Below are 22693 nucleotides of genomic sequence, written 5' to 3'. Positions count from 1 at the left end.
AAATCAACATCTTCTGTTCTATGTATCCCAAGGTGAAGGTCTTAATAGAAGGCTCGTAGTTTTAAAGATGTTATTGAACGCGATTTTTCTCCAAAACTTTATAAAAAACGTCAAACTCTTGCTTATTCTTTATCAGTCGAGTGTAAGTAATTGAACAGAATTTCAAGGACTTTCGGCAGCTTTAAGTTTATAAGTGTTTAGTAAAGTGAATATTTCGAAAAGGTTATTTATGTGTCATTTAAAGATCATCAAATGCTTAATCTTATCTAATAGTATACCCGGTCAATAAGTACCCGCTGTTGGCGGACATGTTGACATCCGGATGGGTACGATTCGGTAATATTTGATACTGACGCATCCAATTGGACGTGACACGCAGATAAGTGACATTTGCTGCCATTTTCATATCCATGTAGCACTCGAGAAGAATTTCTTTGGCTGTATTGAATACCACAACCGGTCGGCTAGGCTTCACAAATGGAAGCAAAGCCTTAAGTATGTTCTGAGGATGCTCCTTTGCCACTAAGACTAGGCAGTCAAATTTTTCTTTCATTAAGTCACAAGCTGCGGCGTTTTCCAGCTCCCATTGTTGCTGCTTCTTTTGGGTTTCAACCGTGCTTTCATCATATTTTATTTGCTTCGATTCAGGACCATCCGCTTCAGGAGAATTATTTTTTCTCTTCAAACTCGAAGCTTCTCCATTTCCATTTTCAAATGGCGTTGGTTCAACTACCTCGTCGATTGTCGTTTTCTCATCCTCCAAAGGTTTGCCGTCTTGGTAGTAGTGGCGCAACACAGAATAGATATTTACGGATATACATCTAGCGAGTTGTTCGGAATCAAAGTTCATGGCATTAAGCGCCTGCTTCTGGGCGACATTCCCTGGGTGCATATGAACCATTTTGGCCTGTGTTTTTAGACCCAATGAGTTGAGAAACGCTGCCGGTAACAATCCGTTGGTTCCAGACTCGTAAAGCAGAAATTTGCCCACACCGCAAACTCCACTGTAGGATATAATCTGCGAAAGTGTATCAAAACGTACGCCCATCACTTTTTCCGAATCTAATCTCCAGTAAATGTCTGAAATCAAACGTATAGAAGGGCGCAGAATCTGCACGTATTCAAAATACTTCTTTTCTTTTCGTTTTAGATATTTTTCCTGTGAATACTCAGTTTTGGAAGCAAAACTTTTTGAATTCTCAACCAGTTTACCAATGACTTCGGACGATGATTCACACTCTTCTCGCAGTTTTAAAATTTCATCTGTCGTTAAATTTTGCGTGGTTCCATCGTCAATGATATTACGATTATCTGTTCCGCTCTCCTTTATAAGTAACTCTTTCAAATTACGGATTTCCGAAACCGTCTGCACAGGGTCTAGCATATGGAGACGTCGACCGCGACCCTCCTTAGGCAGCAGTTGAAATGTTGTATGGTATCGTTGATTCTCTGCTCCACGCAGCTCAATTTGATCCTTGCCTAAATGTACAACCGTATCAAGTGAAGTGAATTTCTGTAGTTTGGTGTACTTCTGTCGCTTTATCACCAGAAAATCACCAAGCTTGATTGTGCCTTCCATTTTATTTTATTTAAATGGATTTTCAAAAATCGATCTGAAAATTATAAGAATTTTCTCTGTATCAATTTGTTACTATAGACAACATAATAATTTATTGTGATTTTTTTTTCAGTAATGGTACATTTTGATTTGTATTATTTCAGCAGATCAGCTCCTAGTAACGTACTTCTTTAAAAATCATTATGATAATTTTTTGGCCATTAAACTTTTATTTAAGTATCCTGTACGATAAAGTTTTTTTTTAGATTCTCAATTACACAGACAAATAAAACATTATTGAATTTCTAAATTAGCCAAGCTGGGCCTCAGTTGATCCTAAGTCCTAGGCAAAGTCGTGTAAGCTTGTCTCTTAATTTGGTATATCCATTAAAAATGTTCCGTTTCATAGAACTAGTGTGCTACCATTTTTTAAATATTTATGGTTGAGAAACATTATTTTTTTTCGGTCGGAAATTTTTAAAATTTGATTAATATTTGGGTAATTTTAAAGTGTGACCATTTGAGCCGGTTTCTTTGCAGCCTTTGAAAAACACTGCAGATACATACAGACGATTACACTGCTATCAAATAATGTTTTTTATTCCACGTTTCAAAGCGAATGCCGAATGTTTTCATGGTTATTTATTCAACCTAAATTTCATAATATGTTAGTGCGCTACTGCTGAAAAATTAATTCTAACAATTATTACCTGAATCTTCAAGATCCGCAATCGATCGCAGAATTGTAAAATTTACTCAACAATCCTTAAGGATTTCCGTCCACATGTATGTAATATTATTATAAATTTTATTTCAATTCTTTCTCTTCTTCGTTTTGTTCGCTATCACGATTCACGCGCTCCTGCAGGCGTCGACTCGCACCATTTTTTGACATTTTGCGATTCCTGTTTTGATTCCTTATTTTCCAATTCTACACGCTGAGGAAGCAAAGAAAACATTTGGGTCCTCATTTTATTCTCATTCACACGTTTTTAGCAATAATTATTTTAGTTCTCAGCTCAGTTTTGGGATAAAAGAAATTTAAAAGGAAATTATTTGTTTAAGAAATTGCATGCTTTTATTGTGAAATGATGAAAAATCAATCATTTTGTTTGTTAATCCAGCAGAAATTAGAAACATTGGAATAAATGGGTTTAAGCTTAAAAGTGAAACTATCCGACGTTATTTTTATTCTATTATATAATACTTAGACTACATATCGATATTTTCAGCTATATCAGTCTTTGTTGCTACTTTGGCAACATGATTGGGAGCCCTTTGGTTGTTTACATTTCGGTTTATAAATATAAATGGAGCTTTCGATTTCTCTCAGGAAACATTTTGTAGTAAATAAATTTCACCTTTTTATTATTTTCAGTGTAGCGTTACGCCGCTGTCATCTGTTTTTGTTTATATTTTACAAAACAACTTTCTTCCGCGTTTGATTAAAATATTCTTTAAATAAATTCAACTTTTCACTTTAAAAATGGCTGAATCATTAGAAAATAGTAGTTCAATAGCTTCAACATCATCCGGGGTTGCTGCACTCCCGATAGAAGGCAACAATGTTGGTGGTGATGAAGGCGAAGAAGCCAAACCCTCCAGCAGTGCTGTTGAATCGATGGCTGCATCAATATTGCACAATAATAATCAGCAGCAAGCTGATCAGACGTCACAGAAACCTTCGGATCCTGAAATGGGTGAGTGAAAAATCATTTACCACTAAGCTCATTTTGTTATGCAAAACTTTTACGCTCTTCTAGTCAAAATGGAATGTCCAGTGTGCCTGCAAACCTGCATCCATCCAGCAAGGCTGCCCTGTGGACACGTATTCTGCTTCCTATGTGTCAAGGTAATATAGGTCAAGCTTGCAGTAAGTTTAGCGTTGTTCTTAAAATTTCTGGTCAATTTGCGATCCCTATAAGCTATCTGAAAATAGATTATGTTCAATGTGTTTAGTTATTCAAAAGAACCTGATTATAGCAGGTGGCTCATAGATGGTGCCAGTGGGCAGTGAGCGCATGTGGACTCATGATTTTCATAATTATAACATTTTGTTAACCAAAATCAGTGAACATCTCTAACAATTCTTGCCGCCCGCCTTGCCGTGAGCTAGAGAATTACCTTGATACCAAAAGTTGACTAATTTTTGTTAACAGATATCGAATTCATATAGAAAATATCGGGATTATCGCGATCCCTTATGACTTTAATACGTATACTAACGCCATCTGTCAACGAAGGAATTCAATTTGAACTAGCTTTCATTAAAGAAATGCCTTCAACAAGTTCCCCTAAATTGCTTTCATCCTTAACACAGGGCGTTGCGTTCAAGAGTCGTCGATGTGCTATGTGCCGTCGGGATATTCCTCCTAGTTACCTGGAACACCCTCAGCTGGTTAACGGTTTACGGGAAGTTGAGAAAGCTGCCAAATCCAATGACGGTGCCGAATATCAATGGTACTACGAAGGTCGTAATGGCTGGTGGCAGTATGACGAACGGACCAGTCAGGAATTGGAGGAATCGTACCAGAAGAAGGAGCGGTTTTGCAAGATATTGGTTGCTGGCTTCCTGTATATTGTAGATTTCGAGCACAAGTGTCAAATTCGACAGAACGACCCTTCCCGTATTCGACGGGTTAAACGAGATCTCGCAACAATTGCTAAGAAAGGCGTAGCGGGTCTTAGATTAGAAACGAATGATCTTACTTCCGGTGCAAACGCTAATCCCAATTCTGATGGTACACTTAGCTCGGCTGATCTCCAGGCGGAAACAAATCTTATGCAAATGCATCGTAACATTGTCGTTGAAGAATCCGAAGAAGAATCAGAAGAACGCCTAATCCGTCGTATCAATCTAAATGGAAGTAATAGTAGCGAAACAAACAATAGTATTGGAGAGGCATTCGAAGAAACAGAGGCATCAAGTTCCGTGCTTCACAACGCTAACGTCGAATTGAACGAAGCTATCAATGATCTCAATGTTCTTTCGCTGGGCAATGATGAACAGAGAGTAGCCGACCGTGTGCAAGAATCGATACCTATAAGAAGGCGCGTTGTGACAGAGTTGTTTTCTTTGAGCGATAGTGACGATGATAACGAGGACAGTAATCACATCATCCTTTAAACTAGCACTTGCATTGAATCTTTTGAGTGCAATGTTCTACTATCCTGAGAACGCATTTATTAGTTTTCCTCAAAACTGAATATTTTTAAATTTTAAGTTCGACAAGTTTTTTGACGGTAGTGTCTTGAAGATCGATTACATAAGTATATATCTCGAATTACTTCAAAGGTAGTTCTAACAACTTGTTCGACAAAATTCTCGAAATTATTGTAGATACGTTGATGTTAAGATTATGATTTAAATTCAAGCGCAAACTTATTCTTAATGCAAGAAAAAACTGGTTTCTTTTATTTCTATCAAATTAAAAAATAGGTCCATTTTCTTTTTCTTTTTCATGTACTTTAGATTAAGAGTCGAAGCTATTATTCATACCTACTATAATCCACGAAGAGGAAGTATCCTCGCAAATATATGTAGAAAATAAAATATATATGACTAGGAATCTATTTTTCTACACTAAGCACAGAACTATATCTTGGAGCAGGAAGATCATTTCGGTTGTAATCTTTTCAATTGATCAATAAATCCTATATTTGGCTGCACCGAAGGTCTTTTGCTTTTAATGAGTCCGAGGGCTTGAAGAAAACTGAAACCACGATTCAGCATCAGGTAACCAATGACTACTGAGGTAGAACGTGATACCCCTGCATTACAGTGCACTAAAACTCTACCCCCGAGAGCAAGACTGCGTTCGATAAATTGAGTGGATTGTTCGACGACCGTTCTCAGATCAGTTTCAGGTAAATCGAGACATTCTATTGAAAGGCATTCTACGGGCAGTTCTTCTTCAACGGGAGGTGTTTCGATGCCTACGCTCAAGACATGAGTGATTTCATATTTTGCAAGAACTTCTTTTCGCACACAGTCCTGTGAGCCAAGGTACAGAATCTCATTGAGAATGCAAGCCGGCACTTGATCTGGACTGGTGTCAATAATAAAACCCAATCGAGCAGGAGCATCTTTCTCTATCTCCCCGCGAAAAATCTTCCTACTGCCGTCCATGTAGGTAACGGTGGTTTCCGTCGGCTGTAGGGACGTTTTCCCCCGTTTCAATTGCTCTAGGAAGCTCATCACTATCGACAGGAAACGCTAAATCGGCTGGATCGTATTCAACCTTACAAAGAAACAGAGCACTAGCAGGGGCTACCACAGCTTTATCACACCACGTTTGCTTTGAAGGAACGGTGAGCATCTGGTAGATGTCTCGTTCTGAAATTCGTCCTTCTGCGGCAGCAATCCAGGAACCTACCATGCGACGAACCTGAAACAAAAAAAAGCAATTTTTTAAATATAACTTCGATATCTGACGTTGGATACACTGATAAAGAATGCTCAATCTTCCATTATTATACTGAAAAGTTTATCTTTGATTACTGAATGGTACTTAATAATAATTATTATAGACCATAATAACCATAAGGGTCGTACAGGTCTTAATTTTAATTGAAGTTACCTATTTGGTGACGAGGAAAATTTACTGGATACCACTGAGTTCGATGTTTTTTACATTGGGTGTAAATTTTAAGAGTATATCCCATCTAAACGGTTTTACTATTCAATGACATTAAGTATTCACTGGAAGATTTGAAAAGAGCTATCTTAATATGATGTCTTACCTGATTATATAGAAACGATTTTGCACGAATTTGAATATCCCAATAATCGTAAAAATATTCGGCTGAACGTTTATGGAATAAGCTAACCATGGATTGGCCAGGTTCAATACAAATGCTCTCAATGGTTCTCAACGTATGTGAAGCGTGAATTTGTCGAGAATTACCTCGGCTAGTGGCCATGAACGTACGAAAATCGTGGTATCCCTCAAACATTTTAGCCACTCGTCTCAGTCGATCGATGTTAAAATCTCGGTGTCTGAAATTTTATAATCTATCTAATAGGAGGTATTTTGTAATTTTAACAGAAGCTTCAAATCTTACGCAATAAAATAGCAGCGGTCATGCTCTTCGATTGGAATGAATCTACTGAAGGGTTGATTTTGATATTTGTCACAATGTTCCGGGCGCAATGCTCCCAGCCGGTACAGGTATGTACGAGATTTGGCACACAGTCTGGCATGGAAAGTCATGGGAACTAATTGGGTCTTGAGCACCCGAATCGGTAACCCTTGTCCACCTAACGAACGGTTTAGTTTTTGTGTCATTTTTTCTTCCGGGTACGTACGGCCATTACGTCTTTCCAGATCCACATGCACTGTGTTGTGTAGCGCGTGGACACCTGCATCAGTTCTGAATAAATAAAATATAAACGTCACATGAACACTAGACAAGCGTGATGTTCTGTTCCAAATACACATTCTAAACTTGAATATTGGCAGAACTTTACCCTCATCGTTAAAAAATGGATTGGGGAATTTCGTGTCTCCTTTATCTTTCAAAGTCTTATATGTGCAATTTTGAAAATATGACTTAACTTTAATTTTCTCATTTATAAAACTAGTGTGAAATTAAGATGAGGTTCTGTTTCAAATCACTCATCAAATCGACTATTGTTTCCTTATAACTATTTTACGCACCTGCTAGATATTTTTATTTTGAACTCGTTTATCGGATCAAACTTTTTCAATGCAATCTCCAACAGGCCTTCTACCGAGTTGTAATCCACCGGATTTACCAACTCATTTCCTTTGAAGTAAACGTTCTTCTGGATACCCCTATGAATTATGTTTAACTTCAACAGTACATCAATATTAAGATCAACACATACCTGAATTGCGTTCCGATATAGGATAAATGAATTAGATAACGATTCATTGATGTTTTTGACTCGCGACCAGGAAATGCACATATTAGTTCGGGCGATGCAACACACGGAAAATAATAAAAAGGTAAAATTTACCGAGATAGTACACTGTTTTTTTAACTCAACTAACTTTTGTCTCCATAGGGGCTAGCTCAAAGACGTAATCGGCGATAGGCGCGCTCGCAATCCCGGTATACGATTTCTCATAGATTAAACAGAAAAAGCAATAGCCTTCACTCCAATTTCACTCCGATTAGCTATCATTCTTATGGGAATCTGTGTAAGAGTAAAAAGCAAGCTTTATTTCTTTTAGCAGGTCCAAGCCCAATATTGGCCCGTTATTGAGAACCTCCACGATATGTCAAATAACATAGAGGCGAATCTTCCAAGCAAGCCTCTCTAATAAAATAAATTAAAATTAAATTAAAATATGTCAAATAACGGGTCATTTTATCGGATTAATGTTACCCCTTAATTATTTTGAAAAGCTCGCCTTCAAAAGGGGTAGTTTTAAATGCGTATACCCAAAGTGATTTATTTGGAATGATGATAGAGAAGTTGTGGTAAGTGCGTTTTGTTGATAATTTAAATTGTATTCTTTCCGAATTTATATTCATTCATTTTATTTCAGCAGCATAGCAAAGTTCCGGACAACAGGATCCCTACCCGACTGCTGGAGAGACCTGGAAATTGGTCTTGTAATCCCTGAACAGAATCCCAAAAAGAATCCAAATCTTATTAACAACTTCCGGCCGCCCCATTACCCTCCTGGATTGCACGGGGAAGATAATGGAGAGTAATAGTCAACCGGCGTGTTACATTGAATATTTTTCGTTATATTTAAGATACGATATGAGAATATGAGCGCATTGGCAAACACTTTTTATTTTAAACCCATTCTCTCATAAATGATTTGAAGTGTGCGTACACGAAACAAGCAAATTAATTCATATTTACTCAAAAATTACTTGAAACCCTTGAAACGCACCACTTCAGGATGAATAAACCTACCTGGTTTTAAAATCCCTGCACTCAGAAAAATACTATTATGTATGCCATAAGATTCTCTTATGAAGTGGCGCCATAAGAAAAATTATTGAAATTCATAAGATTGTCTTATGACGCGAATGAATTCTGAAGATGAACGCCGACTTCAATGAGAGGTTGTTGCTTTTCATAAGAGATTCTTATGGAAACAGTAAATCACTTTCTAATAAGAAAAATTCTCGATATTTCATGCTGAAAACATTCACTTTATTGTTTGCCAAATTTGTTTAAAATTAAATCCTTCATGGTCACCATCAGCAGCGCATCAACAGACGGCTCCATCAAAGTTTTTTTTTGCCGCATCGTCATCTTCGACCTTTCGTTTTTTGCCGATCAGCTTGCTGAAAAGTAAACAAATAATGCATTTTGGTTTACTAATATATTCAACGTTCACACCAAAAACATCAAATCGAACTTACCATTCCGGAGATAACAATAACATTTAACATTGAAGGAAAACTATAATAACTATGAACTGGCGATTGCTTCGTACTGTTAGATGATGAAAAAAAACTGATGCTATGAATGAATGTGTTCATCATTTTTTCACAATGCCGTTTCTTCTATTTTTCATATGAACATCGTATGAAAATTGAAAGAATTTCATAAGACTCTTATGAAAAATTAGTTTGGACGCAAAAAAGTGGTTCATAAGATGTATCTTATGAAATTTATAATAAGATTTCCTCTGAGTGTGAGAAAAAAGAAACAAAAAAAAAGATAAACTAAAAGCGTAACATCAAGTAACGCCACCGTGTTATCCCTCGAGCGAGTCGCTCTGCGAGGGACGTAACTCAAACATTTCAGCAAAAGCGCAAAGAAGCGTTTTCACTGCATGTTTCTGTATACAAGACAAGTAAAAAAAATCTAAGTCAGCGTTTTGTTAGTACATCAAATAGCTACTAGATAAATGGCGAAACATCACCCAGATTTAATTTTCTGTCGTAAGCAACCCGGCGTCGGTAAGTTCTGTTTTTAAACTAATTTGCAACAGCCACTTTTTGGCTCATCGGGTTTGTTTTTTTTTCTATCTAATCGACACAAATTTTGTTCAGATGTTTCAGATTGAAATCAGAAAACTTGAAATTTTTTTTTATTTTGGGCAAAATCCCAATAATTATTATCGATACATCCAGATCGAAACAAAATAAAGCGTTGAATTGGGTTATTCCAATTAAAAAATACAGCCGGAGGATTATCATTGCCTTGTGTGATTACTAAATCATTCTTTTACGAATTTTTAAGATCCGGCTGGATTCTCAAATTGTTTAAAATAAACAAAAACTAGTGTCTTCTGCTGTCGGTTAGTTAATATAACAAAAAAAACTGAAATCAAAATCTATATGTTGCATGTATACAGCAAAAATTAATGCTTAAATAGAAGTTAAATATTCCTTATCAATTTCAGCAATTGGTCGTCTTTGCGAGAAATGCGACGGCAAATGCGTAATCTGCGATAGCTATGTGCGTCCCTGTACACTGGTGAGAATCTGTGACGAATGCAACTATGGTTCCTACCAAGGGCGATGTGTCATTTGTGGTGGTCCGGGTGTATCGGACGCCTATTACTGCAAAGAATGCACTATTCAGGAAAAAGATGTAAGATGAAAATGCTTCAGTATGATTGTGTTTAAAATATAGTAATTTACTTCTTTTTGCCTCACAGAGAGACGGCTGTCCCAAAATTGTCAATCTTGGAAGTTCCAAAACGGATCTGTTCTACGAGAGGAAAAAATACGGGTTCAAACAGCGATAAAATAGGTACATTTTGTCTTTTTAACTTTTAGATTCTTTGTATTGATAAAGGATTCCAATTCGACCGAAATCTACAAAATATGATTCTGGTATTAACAAAATCGTTTACAGCTAATTTTTATCACATCCTTTTGTGCGACTCTGTATGATAGGAATGTAACAAAACATTCCAGCTCTAATACAAACACTCTGCATAATATTAATAATTACTTGATCAATAGGCATTTACATTTATTTTTAAGCTTCAGAAAATTAATATTTTCTTTAATGAAAAAAGCGTTAAAAGGCTTTTGGAATCCCAATTCGGAAGTATTTATGGGTATGTACCTACTTGAATTGTACCGGAGCTATCGCTCGACTGGATGTCTTATGTGCACCTTCAGTCGTTTTTCGCCTTTTTCTAATAAATACAGTCGAACCTGAATATGCGAGAGTCCAGCGGACCGAACTTTATTTTTCTCACCTAAATAAAAGAGGTCTCTCACTTATCCAGGTTTTCGTTTATAGAGGTTATGGAACAAAAATTTTTCCTTAAGTGGTTTTTATAAATCCAGTCAAAATACCTACCTTCTAATGAAGTAATTGTAAATATTTTGACTGAACGAAGTATGTTAGAGCATAATAATGCCTTAAATGATAACTTAATCAGTTCTGTTTATGATAAAAAATCACCTTATAAAAGTTTATCGCTTATCCAGGTTTCTCTGTAATTCATTTTTACAAGCAATTTTAAACTCACATTTATTTGGCTAGCTGGTCATTTGTTGTGCAGAATTAATAATTAAGTAATGTTCGAAAACGGTTATTTCTGATATCTGTACCTCAATATGGCGTCTAAATTTGTTGCAAGTTAGTAGCATCAAGTTTGTCATTGTATAGTAAATTGCTTTCCATTTCTTTGAATTCACAACACAATTTAGGATTTAAACATTATTTTTATTGGATTTATTTCTCATAGCATTACCAAACATCATATATATGATGGGATACTACATCATAATAAAAGTTCTCGAATAGGCAGTGTTCGGCATCGCTAACTGAAAAACTAGCGCCGCTAATTAAATCGCTAACTCATACAAAGTTAGCGATCGCTAATTAAATACGCTAAATGTGCGAAAAAAGCTATCGCTTTAAGCTTAAAGCGCTAATCGCTAATCGCTTACAGTTTATTTATCAATATTAAGGCCGGAACATATGTCTTTTTTTTAGATACGCACTTCCCTTTCCGATTTTCCAACCCCCAAAGAGGGAATTGATGAAGTTTCAAGTATTTAATTTAAAATTCGATAAATTGATAGAGTTTTCATAAAATTATATGAGCAAAACCAAAACTGTCAAAGATAGGAGTTTTAGCAAGTCTTTGTGTTTTATAAAATAAAACAAGCGATTTTCGAACAATTAAAGAAAGAACAAAAGAACAGAATATGGAAAATGGGAGCTATATCTTTCTTTTTTTTAGTTTAAATTTTGGTTCAAAATTTACTCGATTTATCGGTTTTGTGCAAAGTAGATAGTATGCCATTTTGTTGCAAATAATCTGTTGAATTGCACTGCAATTTTGCAATATTCTTGTTTTGGCATTATTGTACATAATCTTCATTTAAAATCTTTAACCTGTTTTCCCCTTTTCAAATTTGCAGGAGCATTGTTAAACGTGAACATTTATACAATTTCTATTTGAACTTAAAACGAAGGCTACAGTAGTGATTTTATCTTATTTTTATATTAACTGATCTGAAAAATCTCTAAAAAACTGTATTGTCAAAAATAAATAGCTCAACCACTTGAAAGCAAATGCTGATGAAGAGATGTTGAGAATAGTTCTAAATTGTTTAACACCTTTTATTTGTAAAAATACAAAACGAATTTGGCTCCTTAAAGCCTAAAGGTATGAGCCGTTTCAAATAAAGAAATTATAAAAAAAACACCTTTTATTGTTATCTTCTTCTGTAAAAGTTGCTAAAAAAAGTGCTTAAAGAGAGAAAAATGATACTAAAGGCATCTTTTCTCTAACTCTAAATAGTACGCATTCCTCCAATGAATCCAATTAAGCAATCAGAATGATGCACAATGTTACTTTGTCATGATTAATGAAATTAATTTGATTTTCTCTAACTCTAAATAGTACGCATTCCTTCAATGAATCCAATAAAGCAATCAGAATGATGCACAATAATGTTACTTTGACATCTAATATATAAAGATGAGTTGGACTATATATGTTTGTTTGTTTGTATGCACCTTATACAAATCCACACCGCTGAACCGATCAGCCTGAAATTTGGTACAGAGATGTAGTTGAACCAGGGTAAGGTTTTAGTAATAGTTCTGAGCCCCTCCCATCTAAGAAAAGGGACCCTGCCATACAACGTTCTATTTTATTCCCACGAACCAAAAGTCATGGCACCCATTTTGGCAGCCGATTTTCGTTTCCTTTGGCGGGGTTTTTTTTTCACCATCATTACGGGCCGACCATTAGCAACCACCATTCAAAGTTCACGTATACTGGAAAGCAAATCAAAGCTTGCTGATCATTGAAAATTTGAAAGGCGGAATTTTGGCGGGTATTTTTATTCCTTCTTCTGTTCTAAGCACGTGGTACTGGTAGGAGATATTTGATTGCAATAATGAGCCTACATTTTGGATTGAAAAATACAACTAGCCTGTTAGAAATATAATGAACAGAATTGTAGTGATTTTCAAAGTGCTTCCTACCTCCGCTGTGGTGCTTTGAGAGTCTACATAAATATACAGTGAACTGAACAATGAACAGTGAATTGACTTCTTCAGCTGAATGAACCGATTTTCATCAATTCCAGCTTTTATGAACCAACTATTGTCGAATTTTTAGAATCTCTCACAGAGAAAGAAAAAAATAATAAGATTCAGAGTTATAAGTTGAAGGCCTCGATTTCAACGCCTTAATAGCCGTCGGGGAATTTTAACGGGGGATTAGAAAATTTACCGTGTATTGAAACAAATCCATTACATGATACTTTCAAGTAATTAAATCTGAGGTTTTCAGTTTTATGCAGTTCTAATCCTTTGGCCAATTTATAACTTTTGAGTCAATTTGTTCAATTCAACCATCCAATTTAGATAAAACTTATAGTAGAACCGTTTAGTAATGAAACTGAAACTTTAAAAACTTTAAAGTTGATCACACTTCACAAGCATTAATGGGATGAATGTCCAAGAATAGTAACATTGAAATGTAAATCACATATAAAATTAGAATGGTAGCTTCGGCTCAGAGGTGGTTTGTTATCAAAAACTTCAAAAAACTAAATGTGGAACTATCACATTAAAGACCAAGTAATCATAAAACAGTGTGAAATTAAAAAGCAAAAAAATGTACACAAATAGTTTAAAACATGCAATGTGAGTCTTCAACATGGTTTACAGACTCAGATGTTTGTTTAGAAATTTCAAAGTAGATAAAAGTCTAATATACCATTGTACAGGGAGATCATCCGTCTTGAAAAGTGGAATGATATCCAAAAGAGATTTTTATTTGAGGCAGGATGGGAAAGATATCAAAACAATTTGATCATTTGAAGATAACAAATAAAAGTCCAAATCTTTTCGAACTTCCTAAAAGATGGTGGATGAAAAAAAATGTTTATCGTGATGAATAAGCTTTCAAGGGAAATTATTTTGTATGTCTTTAAATTTAAAGCTCATACCTTTAAATTTTTCCATAAAATGAAAACGATAAACACAGTGAATAATCCCAATAAAAAACTGAACAATAACCAAAGATGCGCAAAATTGCTTATAATGATATAGTTTAATATAAAAATTCTTAAAGTAAAACGACTCATTTTTATTTATGTTCTATATGAACCTGAGCATAGCCGGGTAAAATCAGCTAGTGATTAATAAAAAAAAGATTATTCTATCACTAAAAATTCGAGAGATTGATACAAATATATGGAAGTTAGCGATCTTCAATTAGCGGAACCAAAAAATAGCGGAACTTTCCAATTCGCTAAATCAATCCAAACTTAGCGGCAAAGTTAAACCGCTAACAAAAAGTTAGCGGACTAACTAGCGAATAGCGGATTATCGCTTTTGTGCCGAACACTGCGAATACGTAATAATTGCAGTAGAGATAAAAATTTCCTTATAAATATCAACAGGCATAAGACGATCATATTGCAGTAGAGTAATAATTGCAGTAGAGATAAAAATTTCCTTATAAATATCAACAGGCATAAGACGATCATATTCGGCAATTTTATTAAAGTAAAACATCTTTATCGTCAAATCACATTATTTACTTGATCCTTTAATCTTTGGTTTAAATAAATCGATTTATGACAAAGTTACTCCTTAATTGTTATGTTTAACCAATACAGAAGTAATATTTTATGCATTCCCGATTTATAAAACTAGACTAGATAATTTGTGGTAATAATAATAGCAAAAAAAATGTGCGCGTCAAATGATAAAAAATAACAATAAGGAAAATTTTTAAACTACAACTGCACCTGCTTCAGATCTACTCGTCGGGAGATCTGGACAAACCTTCCACTGATCGTTCATTGGATCGTAACATTCAAAGGAAGAAATGGTCACCTGGGCGCGATAGAAATTTATTTCACAAGGCTGGTCACCTCCAGCCACATATAATAGTCCATCTGCAGCGGCAACCGCAGGACTAGCACGACTCACTGACATAGGCGCTACCATTGACCATTTATTTTCATCGAACGAGTAGCGTTCAACTGTGAATAGGACCTCCTGTTGACTACTATTTCCCCCGACTACATAAAGAAAGCGATCCAATATAGCAACACCCATCTGACAACGTGCCGTTTGCATGCGAGCAAGCGAGTTCCATTCATGCGTTACAGGATTGTAGCTGTAATGTAATGAAGCATTAGTCTAGTTATAGGTCAAACTATTTCTCGCTACAAACCTTATCAAATCTGGTAAATGTCTACTTGAAGTTGTGCAGCCTCCAACAATGTATATTAATCCTGGAATAAAGAGTACGTTACATATCATTTGTATAGGAGTGTTAAACTATCTAGTTAAAAAAACAAATTACCTTCAAAACTAACAACACCCATGCTAAAACGAGGTTCTGGTAAATCTCCTACCATTCTCCATTGGTTTTTCATTGGATCATAACATTCGATTGAACCACCAATATCTTCTCCAATCCACCTAGAATAATAAAAAAAAGTTTATATTTCTCGAGAATTATCTATAACTTTAGCGACCTACCCTCCCATAGCATACAATGTTCCACCAAGGGCACAAAGTCCAAATTCGCAACGTGGTACTACCATAGGAGCCATCGGTTCCCAGTTATTGTTCTGAGTGTCATATACTTCTCCATTTGCAAGAATTTGACTACCACGTTCACCTCCAATCACAAAAATTTTTCCACCAAGCGTTGCAACACCGGGTAATATGCGACCAATTTGCATCGGTGCTGATTCGATCCACTCACGTCGGAAGATATCATACTTTATTACGCTCTCAAATATGCAATCAGCTGGAGTCCAGCCTGCGGACTGTTCTCGTCGGGATCCTCCGATGATGTAAATACTTTTTTTGGCGCAAACTCTTGGACAAACACGCAGTGGGACTAATTGGCCACGCTTTGATGTGAGATCTTTACGAACAGATCGGAGTGCAATTTTCAGGGAAACATCTCGACACTCGGCGATGGCCTGATCAATGAGGCCCACAGGTACGAGTGCTAGCCGCACGTGAGACAAAATTTCGAATACATACCGTCGGCGGGGAACAACATCGTGTTTGATCCATCTTAATGCAGCTTTGAAAACTTGATACTCGCTATCTACCCGCAGAGATTCCGATGAAATAACCTTCATAAGCATTTGATACGGTATATCTAACAGCTCGTCTTCTAGGGCTACTTTCGGAAAATTGGTGTACACATAAGTGGCAGCTGCATCCGCCAACTGGCGACAATTGTGCGCTTCGGCAAATCTCAAAATTCCAAGTGCGTTTGAGGAATGAAGCTCACGACAAAGGTACTCGCAACATCCATCGACTACCTCCGGCAACTGTATCATATCTGCCGCGGCAAGCAGTTCCTGAACATTGTTCTACAAATAAGACAGATAACAAAGGATTGAAAAGATGCATTTTTCATGTTCAACATTGAAAATACCCTAGACGTATTATGGAACCCAGTTGTACCACAACAGTAACATAAAAAGTTGAAATTGTAAATATATCCTTAATCATTCAAATTTAAAGGTGGTAGGTACATGAGGACAAAGGGAAACTCACCTGCTTTATTTCTACCGTCCCGGTGTAGACAAAATCAATCAACAGCTTTAGTATATCCGGCCGAATCGAATGAAGCGTAACAGATTTCTGTTTGCCTTCACTAAGCCCTAATTCCGGACGAAACATGGCTTCAAAGTAGGCCGATGCGGCACTTAGTACTGCCCGGTGGGCCTGGATCACGGTGCCTCCGACCACAATTTCGACATCACAAAATCGTGAATTTTGCCGCAGCGCGTTGAGATTCAACAATACCTTTGGTGCGTAATGCGAGCAGCTGTAAATGGGTGATTTGGCACTGGGGCCACCTGCGGTTTCATTAATGGCCATCTGCGATTGAGTTAGCGAGCAGATAATATCTCCCGGGTTACCGTTTACGCCAAAGCTGTTCAAGGGAGGCATATTGTAGCGCTTCGATAAATACTATACAGCTTATCGTAACCAGATACCGAACAGCACTAAACACCTTCTAGGGACTTTCAGTATCTTCGCAGGGATTTTGGGAATAGTGGATCATATCCCTTGCATGACTTTTCAAATGCACCCCTTTTCACTATCGATAGTGACTTATTTCGCTAGTCTATCCGCTTATAAAAAAGATATCACTGCTGAATGTCTGTCAGGTCTACGCCCTTATTCTCCTAAATGGCACTCGAAACATATAGGTATAGAAATGGTAGAAAGTGCACTGACAGAATGAAACATAACACTCCAATCAGTCGCTCTGGAGTGAAAATGTATACATATACAGTCAAACCTGGATAAGCGAGAGTCCAGGAGACAGAATTTTTTTCTCACTTAAAGAGGTCTCACTCTTGCAACACTCGGCATAAACAAATACGGTAATAGTTTTATGACATGCAACAGCTTCAATCCCGCCAGATAAAGGAAGGTGAACTCTTTAAAAGGAGTGGCGCTTATTGATCTCCAAAAGCACCCCTCCATAAGAATCGTCACGATCCAGACGAATAGTCTTTAAATCGTGGGAAGAGATGTTAGATTGAGAAGATTTTAATGAAGTAAATAGTTAAATGAATCCAATTTTTGAATTAGACTACGACAATTCAACTGTAGAACAGTGATATCTCAGACCTCTCGGCTTAAATTAGTCATCGATAGAGACAAACTCTGAAAGGAGGGGCCAAGTTTGCATAAAAAAGTTTCTTTACTCTACTACAGGTAGCATCGCGAAAACAATGCTTTTGATGGCCTCTGATACGTTGAAACACGAGAAAATTCTATTCAAAATGTCAGTAAGCTTAAAAATCCCAGATTGGGCATTACATTAGAGATTTGAGATTTCGAGGTTCCCGCATTCGTAAATTTCTTTTGTGGTGGTACATTCCCACGGAAGCCATGAGGAACTTGTTTTTCGTTTTCAGCAGCAGTCGATTTTTTTCTCAACTTTGAAGAGATAACCGTTGGGATTTTAGATGGTATTTTCGGAGAAGACGCCTTTGTTCGCTTTCGAGAGTCTCCTGCAACGAAGACTGGTTGATCTTCATCAGCCGTATCTGTGTCTTCATTGTCAACTGACAGCACAGAATAAATGTTATTAGTCGGAGTTAGGAACGGTGGAGAGGCGCTCTTTAATATGGCGGCATAAGAACGCTAAGAGCGTTCTTTCAAAGACCGCCTCTGTTTATCCCAGATCGCCTGAATGTATCATGGGGTGAGCCCCCGCAATAGACACATTTTGGTTCTATTGCCGAGCATGCTCCATCCCCATGATTCTCCCCGCAATGCATGAATCGCTGCTTGTTGCACGCACATAAAGGCGTACTGAAGCCTTAAATTCCGTCATTCAAGACGTAATGAGGGAGGGCAATTTCAGCGAAAGCTACCCGAATCGAGGCTGAAGGAGTATACTTTGTAATTCCATCAACGACAGAGGCAGTTTTCAATTGGCGATAATCCAAGATATTGACCGAAGTCGAATGAAGGCTCTCAAACTTACCAACGCCGTGGAATTTAACGTATTCAGCCTCCAGACTCGATTCGGTGATCACACCCGCGATCTCTACGTCTCGAGATAGAATATCTGATACTCTAAATTCTAAATTAAAAAAAAAATTGCTAGCGAGAATCCCTGTTGCGGCCTTTCGGTCGCCCACAACAACGCGTATTTTTTTCGGCCTTATCTTGGTTAGGCTGATGACATAGTGAGTGCGATGCGGTGAACCACATTTGATGAAAATGTATGTGAATCGCTTAAACCTCACTGATAAATCACTTCACACATTTTTCAAATTATTCCACACATTATCGGCAAATATATGGAGCTGTCAAACCGGTTTGTGATTTTTACACACCATGCAGATTCAAAATTTACACATTATCCGGATCAGCCTTTATGAGATAAAAGTGTGTGAAATCACACTTGTTGTTTTCTCAATCAAATTGGTGTCAGCCATAATACGTCGAAGAATTTCTACGGCTGGATCGTCGTAACGAGTGAAATGTAAGTTGCCACCATTATTTAAATCTATAAACATCATACTATTAAATTATTTTGTTCCTTTTTCTAGATTTCGAACTCAGCCAACTGCTTGCTGTCGGTGCCATTTGACGAGGAATTGTTTGGCAGAAACTGAAGGAGTTTTCTTTATTTTAATAAATAAAAGCACTTTAAAACCCACCAGCATTTCATTCGGTTCCAATCATTCATAAAAATAGCGGCCCTCTTCCATATTTCTTGATTTTACACACTTTCCCCTCTAAGCGCCTCATTATTTCACACAATTTCCCGTTTTAAAACGCTTTTAGCATAATGTGTGAAACGCTCACATTTCGTTTCTTAAGCGGTGTTTCACAAAAATGTGCAGCAGTACCTTCACACATTTAATGTGTTGGTCTACTTATTTCCAAAATGTGTGAAATTTGACACACTAATGTGTGAAGAATTTTGTCAGTGCTGACATACTCAACGCCAAGGTCTTTTGATACACTAGGTTCTCCGACTTTCACAGTAAGTAGGCGAGGAGTGAGCGGGGCTCTCAATGAGTTTGTTTATTTTTTGTTCAGCTTTTCGGTGGTTTGTTGGTAAACAAACTTCATGAGTTCCGCATAATTGCATAGCCTACATAGCCAAAATGGCTGAATCGGGAATTCGATATTCGGTAACCACTCCTGAATATATACACACCTTGCTCAACGCGGCGAAGCAGATGTCAATTTGTTCCGCTGCTCGAGTTTGCATAGGCTGCGTCTGTAAATTTTCCGCCGATTCGCATCGCATCGCACTCACTATGTCATCGGCCTTGCACTGGTAACGGAGGGCCATCTCTCCAGACCTTTCGTGATCTGCACTACATTAAGATTTTTTCCATTAGCTTTGGGCCGGATAAAAACCACGCAAGGCCCAGTTCGCTCATATTTTAATATTTATGATAATAGAGGCGAAGTACAATTTGATCGAAATAATTAATAGAGAAAAAACGAGACAAAAGATACAGGAAAAAGAAAAAGACAGTATTACAAACTTTATTTGTGTAAAGAATGTGAATGACTCCTTCAGCGATGGAGTTCTGAGTAGGCCTTGGTCGAGTGCGGACGCGTTTTTCTGTCGTTTTGTTGCTTGCGTTGTTTTCCGGTTTTTCTAAAGAAGTTTGAAAAAATAATGGATGTGGAATTTACAAGAAAATGAAGAATTTTTTATCGTACCAGGCTAAAGATATTCACAAAATCAGGAAACATTTTTTATGATTCCTTCACGTTTCAAAGTGCCATCATTCTACATTGTAAAGAAGCCGGATGATGCAGGACCACTGAATCACTAAATATGCACCGCTTTCATAGCACGATGTCCATCGTGAATTCAGCTAAATATCTACAGATTCGTGAGTTCGTTCCATTATTTTTTCTTTTCTTGTATATGAGGCCCTTAGAGCCAAAGGGGTATAAGTGCATAAAAGCTGATTTCGAGAAAAAAGCTCTTGAACTTCGTTGTGTTCCATTAAATTCCATAGATATTTTTTATGATTTTTTTTCATGTGAATGATTTTCCTAAATAAAAACAAAGCATTTTACAAGATTTTCCCAAAAAACAACGTTAATTTGACGTTTATTGAGGCGACACATATTTTTTAAATTTGGTACTTATACCCCTTTGGCTCCAAACACATGCACTTATACCCCTTTGCCACCAAATAAATTCACTTATACCCCTTTGCCACCAACAAATTTTCACATCCATGTTTTTTTATCTTGTTGATATGGGTAAGAAACCATAAATATTCATTGCTGCAAGAGTCAATTAGTTTTCATATGAATATATTTTTTGTTGTTTTGATGTGAAATATACTCTGGTACAGTAGGTTAAGAGATTTCATGGCTGAAGATCGACCTGGTCTTGGCAACTTCTAGTAAATCTCTCCAAACAACGTTTTTTTCCCCAGGATTAATTTATAATAATTTGTGAAAGGTATTTTCCACTAAATTCCAATCACCACGTGTTTTGTACGTCTTTGCCTAATCAATTGGGTATTGGAATGGGACTTGCGATCACTCTGAGTTGGTTTTTTACAGTAAAGTAACGATAGGCGCTTCAATATTAACCCAATTATCTCGTACAAATACATTTTTTTGTACTTTATAAGCCTTTAATCCGTGACACACTCCATATATCCAGAAATCAGGAATTTTTGATCCGCTAATTTGTTATTGAAATAGAAAAAATAATTAAATATATTAATTTTATTTTCTACTAGGATTATCACTAAATGCAATCAGATGAATCACAGTTGATGGTAAATTTTCAAACATCATCAGCTATTCAAAAGAAAAGTGAATTACATTTATTTTAAAAATTTTTGGTCCCGATGAAAAAACATTACTTTCATGAAATCAAGTAAGGGTTGGTGGCAAAGGGGTATAAGTACATCAGTTTAATGGACTTTGGAGGCAAAGGGGTATAAGTGCAGCACTTATACCCCTTTGGCTCCAAACAAAAAGGAAATTTCAGTAAGCAGGATTTTTTCAACGAGATCTAAACATAATAAAATAGTGAAATAAAATTATGATTAAAATAGCATATGATGATTGACAGTCAAGGATTCGTTCTAGATGGTTATCTCGATTTTTTCCATTTTGTCACTTATACCCCTTTGGCTCCAAGGGCCTCATATATAATCGATCTTTTTCAATGATTACAAATTCAAAATAGTCTAACTCTATTAACCCTCATCCGCATTAGAGTGTCATTTTGACACTATTTCAAGTTTGAATGCTTGTAACTTTTTTCAGAAGCTTCAAAAAACAAAAATTTCTTCGGGGACCCTAAATGAATTGAAAAATTCTTTAATTTTGCATCTTTACTTTATTTATGGACGAACCCTGGAAGCCTGGACAAAAAAAACTCCCTTTTCCGACTTAGAGTGCCATTTTGACACTCCAAAAATAAAATCCATTCAAGTCGTTTGAATTATTATGAACTTCATATAAAACTTATATCAATAGAAACCTTGTAATATCAGTAAAATATGTTTAGAACATTATATATAGCGTGTCGTGACTAGCAAACGTGAACTACTGTCAATAGAAAATTTCCAACCAAGAAACGTACGACACGCATCATTATTTCGTCTGTCGGCTTGGCTCTCTGCCCGAATCACCACCCACCGTACCTACTCGGAGAGCAAACAAACACGTTTTGCTGGACGCGCTGCTTGTAGTTCTAGAAATTCAGGAATGATTTTACGTATATAATTTTTATATTTTTGTGAAATCTCACAGCGTGATTTGTTGCACCTCTCTAGATTGTAGATTAAATTCCCTTTTCAATGGATATAGTTTTGATTGCTTCAAACGGCGAGAAAGCACTGAAAATCCGGGTACAACCTGACGGTGGACCACAAAAACAGATTAAATTTCAATTAGTGAAAAAATCGCGCAAAGTAGTCAACTTTGAAAAATTCCAGTAAATTCATTTTTTGTTGTATCGAAAATCTAAAGACAGCAAAATGTTAGAATTTTAATAAAGTTTGTAGTCATATTTTTTAAAAAACTCTACCATCGCTCAAACAGTATTTACTAGCAATCGAATGAAAAGTAGGTTTTTCAGACCACTTTTTTTTAACTTTTTGTGACCATTTCATTAAAAAAAATTTAAAAAAATATTTCTTTGTTCCATGATGTAGACATTAACTTCAGCTTTCATATGTATCAGGCAAATA

The 22693-nt window shown here is 36.5% G+C and overlaps 5 protein-coding genes across 5 annotated transcripts; 2 read left to right on the top strand and 3 right to left on the bottom strand.

The window, feature by feature from the left end:
- Nucleotides 1-116: 116 nt before the first annotated feature.
- LOC129747192 (tRNA (adenine(58)-N(1))-methyltransferase non-catalytic subunit TRM6) lies at nucleotides 117-2478 on the bottom strand. The gene is made up of 2 exons (XM_055741241.1): nucleotides 2269-2478; nucleotides 117-1613 (listed from the first exon to the last, which is right to left on the bottom strand). The coding sequence occupies exon 2, from the start codon at nucleotides 1577-1579 to the stop codon at nucleotides 263-265; it is 1317 nt and encodes a 438-aa protein (XP_055597216.1). The 5' UTR covers nucleotides 1580-1613; nucleotides 2269-2478; the 3' UTR covers nucleotides 117-262.
- Nucleotides 2479-2964: 486 nt separating this feature from the next.
- Nucleotides 2965-5246, top strand: LOC129748254 (E3 ubiquitin-protein ligase RNF146-A-like). Its single transcript, XM_055742791.1, has 3 exons — nucleotides 2965-3258; nucleotides 3322-3410; nucleotides 3879-5246. Exons 1-3 carry the CDS (start codon nucleotides 3045-3047, stop codon nucleotides 4683-4685), a joined length of 1110 nt encoding a protein of 369 aa, XP_055598766.1. The 5' UTR covers nucleotides 2965-3044; the 3' UTR covers nucleotides 4686-5246.
- Nucleotides 5247-5525: 279 nt separating this feature from the next.
- LOC129748255 (tRNA pseudouridine synthase-like 1) lies at nucleotides 5526-7527 on the bottom strand. The gene is made up of 5 exons (XM_055742792.1): nucleotides 7410-7527; nucleotides 7219-7356; nucleotides 6623-6931; nucleotides 6302-6557; nucleotides 5526-5946 (listed from the first exon to the last, which is right to left on the bottom strand). Exons 1-5 carry the CDS (start codon nucleotides 7454-7456, stop codon nucleotides 5674-5676), a joined length of 1023 nt encoding a protein of 340 aa, XP_055598767.1. The 5' UTR covers nucleotides 7457-7527; the 3' UTR covers nucleotides 5526-5673.
- A 1754-nt stretch (nucleotides 7528-9281) lies between these two features.
- Nucleotides 9282-10348, top strand: LOC129747197 (PHD finger-like domain-containing protein 5A). Its single transcript, XM_055741244.1, has 3 exons — nucleotides 9282-9454; nucleotides 9901-10091; nucleotides 10159-10348. Exons 1-3 carry the CDS (start codon nucleotides 9403-9405, stop codon nucleotides 10246-10248), a joined length of 333 nt encoding a protein of 110 aa, XP_055597219.1. The 5' UTR covers nucleotides 9282-9402; the 3' UTR covers nucleotides 10249-10348.
- Nucleotides 10349-10959: 611 nt separating this feature from the next.
- On the bottom strand, nucleotides 10960-17410 carry LOC129747336 (actin-binding protein IPP). The gene is made up of 5 exons (XM_055741492.1): nucleotides 16524-17410; nucleotides 15483-16336; nucleotides 15304-15422; nucleotides 15172-15232; nucleotides 10960-15114 (listed from the first exon to the last, which is right to left on the bottom strand). Exons 1-5 carry the CDS (start codon nucleotides 16920-16922, stop codon nucleotides 14724-14726), a joined length of 1824 nt encoding a protein of 607 aa, XP_055597467.1. The 5' UTR covers nucleotides 16923-17410; the 3' UTR covers nucleotides 10960-14723.
- Nucleotides 17411-22693: the final 5283 nt, after the last annotated feature.

The sequence above is a fragment of the Uranotaenia lowii genome, chromosome 2, assembly GCF_029784155.1.
Source record: "Uranotaenia lowii strain MFRU-FL chromosome 2, ASM2978415v1, whole genome shotgun sequence".
Classification (NCBI taxonomy): domain Eukaryota; kingdom Metazoa; phylum Arthropoda; class Insecta; order Diptera; family Culicidae; genus Uranotaenia; species Uranotaenia lowii.
Note: the sequence above shows the minus strand (reverse complement) of the source record. Positions and strands in the feature narration are given on the sequence as shown.